The 6,000-nt window shown below is 39.5% G+C and overlaps 1 protein-coding gene across 1 annotated transcript; it reads right to left on the bottom strand.

Annotated features, from left to right (window-relative positions):
- Window positions 1-1,325: 1,325 nt before the first annotated feature.
- LOC149401410 (Carbohydrate-binding X8 domain superfamily protein) lies at window positions 1,326-2,830 on the bottom strand. Its single transcript, XM_089613032.1, has 4 exons — window positions 2,679-2,830; window positions 2,279-2,304; window positions 1,953-2,187; window positions 1,326-1,575 (listed from the first exon to the last, which is right to left on the bottom strand). The coding sequence occupies exons 1-4, from the start codon at window positions 2,728-2,730 to the stop codon at window positions 1,550-1,552; spliced, it is 339 nt and encodes a 112-aa protein (XP_089469158.1). The 5' UTR covers window positions 2,731-2,830; the 3' UTR covers window positions 1,326-1,549.
- Between the last annotated feature and the right edge of the window lie 3,170 nt (window positions 2,831-6,000).

Raw genomic sequence — 6,000 nt, 5'->3', positions numbered from 1 at the left:
TATCTTATTTCCTTTTAAATATTATTTTCTCTAAATATTCATGAGAGAATAAATGACAATATCTTATTTCCTTTTAAAAAAATTTATCCCTCCTTTATTTAAAACAACTAACGAGAAAATATTGGTAAGTACCAATATGGCATGGATGAATTTTGGCACACGGCCAAGGAAGGATTGGCTCAAATCCCAATGCCCAAAACCCCTAAAAATCGTCCACCTCAATATGTACAAGACCCAATTGCTTAAAACCCAATTAATTATTTATTTACTTTGTCCAACAATAAACAAATAAGTAATTGATTAATTATTTATTTGATCAAACAATAAATAATTAATACTATCATAAATAATTATTTAATTTGCAAATACCCATATTTCAGAATTGATGCTGTCAATCACAATTACAGCCAGTGAGATTATAATAATGAAAATATTATTATTCAAAAGTTCTTATCCGCATTTATCAGAGCCGAATCGGGGACTATGGACCTAGTATTAGAAGCTTAACAAATCCGATGAAAGGACGAAAAAGTCATTTCTCTTTTCTACATCGATTTGTCTAATTTTGGTCAAACTCCACTTTCCAAGCCAAGACTGAATCCTCCTTGGTACTAGAATTATATTTACTCATTGTGACGAGTGTCCACTGATATAGTCAGTACGTGATCAAGATCCTCCAGGTTCAACACATGTCGAGAAAAGTTAATTATTCTGTTATACTTTTCTTGACACCTATAAGCCCTAAGCATCGTTGCTTCCCCGGCGAAAGATTCTTCCGAACGTACAAACTTCAGAAGTGCGCGTAATCTATCGGTTCTGGAATCAACCCTTCGGTAAGAGAACATTTACCTTCTTCTAGGAAGGCTGGATTCCATATCTGTAAATCACTTCCCACTCGAACCATGTTTCGCATCTCCCAAGACATAAGTTGTGATTAGCATGATAGTGGCCTTTTAGCAAATGAGTCAAATAGTGCAGTGACATGATCCAATGTCCATGATCACTTCAGGATTTAGATCAAGTCTCACTGTGACCATCATTTGTGATCTCGGTTAGTGTATCGTAACGGTCATTAAACGACACATCTACAAGTAAGATCTGTCTGGGTCGTACACTTACCACAAGTGTAGAATGCTCCCACTAAGTGATCAACATTCACCTGTGTTCCACATATATGATTTCAAATTCAGCTACCCAGGCATGAACCAATCATTGACCAGTTTTAGTTCACTGCCCAAGCTCACATGTCGTGCATGTGACTCAGTTTGATACGGAGACTATAGATTGATGAATGTTTGATAAATCTTAATATATAAGAAATAACGTTTTCGATTCGAATAACTTATAAATGTCAAAGCTTTATTTTATTAATATTTCAGCGAGAATTTACAAAAGCATCTTTTTGTGGACAAGAATTCCTAACACTTTTCTGGTGTAGGAGTTACGTTTCAGCCTTTTCGTCGAAAGCGATGAAACAATTTCCTTACAGAAATGCTGGAGGGCCTCTGAAATATAACCGGACAAAAATACAACATCTTTCTCGGTGTGATCAAGCGTAAATGCAATTACCATAACCTGCAAAAAAATAATGTAAACAAATCATTTTTAAACAAAATCCAATAATTGACAAGTTTAAAACAAGTATATAACGCTAGGTCAAAAAATGTCTCAATCATAAAACAAAGACGCCCCCCATAATGTAAATCAATATTCTATTTGAAATGGAAGAGAGGGATTGAAATAATAAATGTAGGATTTTTCTCAAATTAGCAAAATAGCTAAAAGTTTTGTGAAAAGAAAAGAAAAAAAATTGAAATATTAAGTGTCAATAAATAATTATGGCATATATATAAATATCACCGGTGTCAATATTTGTATTGACAGAGGAGCTTTAGGCAATAATAATAATAAATTAGAATATTGAATGTTTTGACAAGGGAATAGAAAGTTACTGGGGTCGGTGATGACGGTGAGAGCGGAGCCTCTGAAATCACAGTTCCAGTGGTTTCTGCCTTTGGCGTTGTAGTAGAGATTCATGGCAACGGAGGCTCTGTTGATGAGAGTGTCCGGCGATGAGCACGGACACCCGTGCTGCATTATCGCGCAGTCCACGTGGGCACACGCGTAGTTTATGTTCCCCAGCAGCGTCGCCTGCTCCGACGACGGTTTCGCCACGCACCATGTTTTCTGTCACCATTTAATATAAATGATATTCATTATTCAAGATAATGTGACAGAGAGAGAGACCGAAATTGGATTTGTTTGTATGTTTATATACCTGTCCGTCCGCCATCAGCAAAGTTTCTGCGAAAAACCAAACGCAAATTAATTTGGAATTTAAATGTTATTTTGGGTAATATCTCAAGTTAGAAACATGATTCAATGTATATATAAGTATATAACATATGTAGACAAGGCAACGGCTATAGGGATGTATTCTTATTTAGTTTTTTTTTTTTCTTCTTTCTAAGATCTTACTCTTTATGATAATACATCCAGGATATTATTATTTAAATTATGCAAATACCCAGATTAGATCTGACAAAAAGAAGACAATATTTGTCAAAAAAAATAAATACACATAAAAGATCGTAATGAAAATTAGCAAAATGAAGGTTATATATAACTCAAAAGGAGTGACTTTGAACAACTTAAATGAAATAGAGTGAAATGTGTACCTGATGTGAAGTACAAAAAGAGGATCCAAATGGAGATAGCTGATTTAGTCATTGAATGTTTCTGAGAGAATGTATGAGCCCAGGGGTTTATGAAAGAGGCTAAAGATGAGAGAAAGTACAGCTCTTGTGTGGGTTTATGAAGCTGAGAATGCAAAGTCTTGTGGCCCTTGTGGGACTTTTATAGTTAGAAGAAAGGAAGGATAAAGGGTTTTTAATCGCAAATCTAACGGCTATAACACAGTAGCTCAGTTGTTACAGTTTAATGGGGTTGTTTATAGACTTATGGTATATTAAAAAAAAAAAAAAAAAAAAAAAAAAAGTGGGTTGAGAATGGAACTTTTTTTTCTCTCTCTCACCCCTTTTTCTTTGCATCACTGTCCTTTCTATATGCATGTTTTGGAATTTCCCCCATCCTTCCTTGAAATAACCTAAAGTAAAAATAATAATAAATAAAAGAAGACCAAAATAATTAGTGGTGATTATTAGCCAATGAGTTGGACTATATATCTCTTTAGAATAAAATATAGTAATATATGGACAAAGATAATAACGTCACGTGAACGTTGTCAGCTTTGCGCATGTTATGCGTTAGGAGCTTCTTTAATTAGCTGCTTAAACATTAAAGTTAAACAAATACATCTGTAGATAAATATACAATTTATAGTGGAAAGCAATGGAATTTAAACAGTTCTTCTTTTCTGACATTGCTCAGGTAGAGTATTTTTCTGAAAGTTTGTTTGGGCTCACAAAACGTGAGTACACCTGCAAAAGAGTTGGAAATAAAAAAGAAAAGAAAAAGTTTTTGGTCAAAAGCTTCAAAATGCTCTCCTTACGTTGGATTCTTATCTTCTCTGAAATCTGAAATAACCATCTCCGGTAACCTTCACTGAGACCCTCAGAAGTCTCTTCTTCGTGAGACATTCACGGTCCTTAGGTATCTGTGTGCCTTCCCCTCAATGGGGTCCAAACGAAGCCAACCTCGAAACCTTTTCGAAGATGACATGGAGGATGTAGTGGCACAAACCTCCTCCATGCTTGCCTCTCTCTCTCTCTCTCTCTCTCTCTCAAAGACACCACTGAAACTCTTCATGCAAGGAATTATGGCCATGTCCTCTTGGAAAAGATTACCACCTGGAAACCTTATGATCGCAGCACCACAGCCGTTGTCCACAACCGAGCCTGGAAAACCTCAGAACCCAGGTCTATCTCTGAGATTAAGCCAAGCTTGTTCAAGCTTCAATTCAAACTGAGAAAAGATCTAGATGCTATTCTCAGTCGTGGTCCTTGGACTGTGAAAGGAGCACAACTTATCCTGCAACCTTGGCCGGAATCTCTCACCCTAGAGGAAGTCAAATTCCGGCAATGATCCTACTAGATCCGCCTCTTTGGCCTCCCTCCTGACGTGAACCATGAGACCAGCCTTCGCCGCTTCAATCACTATGTGCGCCTCAAGGTCTCCACTCATATCAGAAAACCCCTCAATGCTGGTATCTTCCTGGACAGAGTTAACCTACCCCTAGTCTGGATTCAAGCTAAATATGAAAACCTTAGTTTATTTTGTTTTCGTTATGGTATCCTAGGTCACGGCCATGGTGGCTGCACTCGCCGGGGAAAGGTTCTGATTGACAAGGAAGGCTTCAAGGTGGTCCAAATGTAGTGGCTTCACGCGTCTTTCCCGTTATATACTTGTTTCTCTAACGGTGGCCGGAAACCCTTTCAGCAGATAACCTCTCTCCCGGAAGAACACGTGGCAGAAGACTCACCAATCCAAGAGGAAGATAATGGATCTCACGCGCGAAACGGATGGACCCAGAGGTGGAACGCCTTAAGTCGTGCGCCTTGATTAGAATGTTAGCCTCTCGCCTGTACCTCTGCTTCCCGCAGTCGAGAAGAGCTTCATCACACCAGTTTCCTTTAATGAGAATAAATCCATTGGGCGGACTCAGACAAAAAGAAAATATGGAAACCATAATCCTCATTTGGGGGGATAAGGGGGTTTTGTGCTCTCGAGTTGGGCATATAACCACACCTGGTGATGCGTCAGTCATGCTGCTTCACACGGCCACATCAGCAAGCTCCTCTTCAGTAGGGCCTCATCTCCCAACCCCTAGCCCATCAAGCAACCCAGCTTTCATGATGGCCCTACTAGATGCTCAAGCTGGGATTTTTAGGATAAGGCCCAACCCGACTAAAATTACCTTTATTTCAGAGGCCCTCCAACATTTCTTTAAGGAAATTGTTTCATCGTTTTTGACGAAAAGGCTGAAAAGTAACTCCTACACCAGAAAAGACCAGCGACGATCTTGAAGACTCATTCGCTCATGACTTCACGCAAACGTCGTCGCACCGTTTCGTCCCAGTCATCTCCGATCAGCGATGTGGTCACCACAGCAAAGGGCCACATCTCTGAGAACTAAAGTGCATTCGTGGGGGGGTAGGAAAATCTTCGGCAATGTCATCATCGGATCGGAAGGCACACACACCATGAAATGTGGTCGCTTTGGTAACGGCAATCGTGGAGCCCTCAAGCTCGATATGTCAAAAGCCTTTGATTGAGTGGAATGGAACTACCTTGAATCGGTGATGCTCCGGCTCTGCTACGCCCCCACATGGATGGAACTTGTGATGAGGTGTGTTCGTTCTATTCACTTCTCATTCATCCTCAATGGCGAAAGTGAAAGGAAACACCACTCCTCAAATAGGCTTGCGTCAAGGAGACCCTACATCCCCATTCTTCTTCCTACTTTGTTCCGGGGGCCTCTCCACCTTGCTCTGCCGAGCCAAATATTTGGGCAATATACAAGGACTTCACTTCGAGAACCCGGGTCTCTATATCTCTCACCTCTTCTTTGTGGATGATAGTTTGATTTTCTTTTGTGCCTCGGCCAAAGAAGGGAAAGAGGTCCGTATCTCTCCATGTCTCTTACCTCTTCTTCTCCGCGGTCAAGAAAAAGGTTCTTATTAATGCCATGGTGCAAGCCATCCCAAGCTACATTATGTTGTAAAAATAGAGGTGGTATCAGACACGAATAATCACTCTGATACCACTTGTTGTAAATACGGAGGTGGTATCAGACACGAACAATCGCTCTGATACCACTTGTTGGTGAAACTCGTAGGATATCAAACACGAACAATCACTCTAATATCACTCTTGTTGGAGAATACAAGGGTGGTATCAGACACGAACAATCACTTCGATACCACTTGTAAGGAAATGAGAGGAGTATCGTACACAAACGATTGCTCCGATACAACTCATCGGGATTATGTGCTCACCTTGATAACCATATAAGTTGCGAAATAAATTAATTACACTAAC

Source organism: Urtica dioica, chromosome 4 (assembly GCF_054948205.1).
Source record: "Urtica dioica subsp. dioica isolate 48M chromosome 4, U.dioica_male_clone48M_v1_H2, whole genome shotgun sequence".
NCBI lineage: Eukaryota > Viridiplantae > Streptophyta > Magnoliopsida > Rosales > Urticaceae > Urtica > Urtica dioica.
This window is presented reverse-complemented; position numbering and strand designations above follow the sequence as displayed.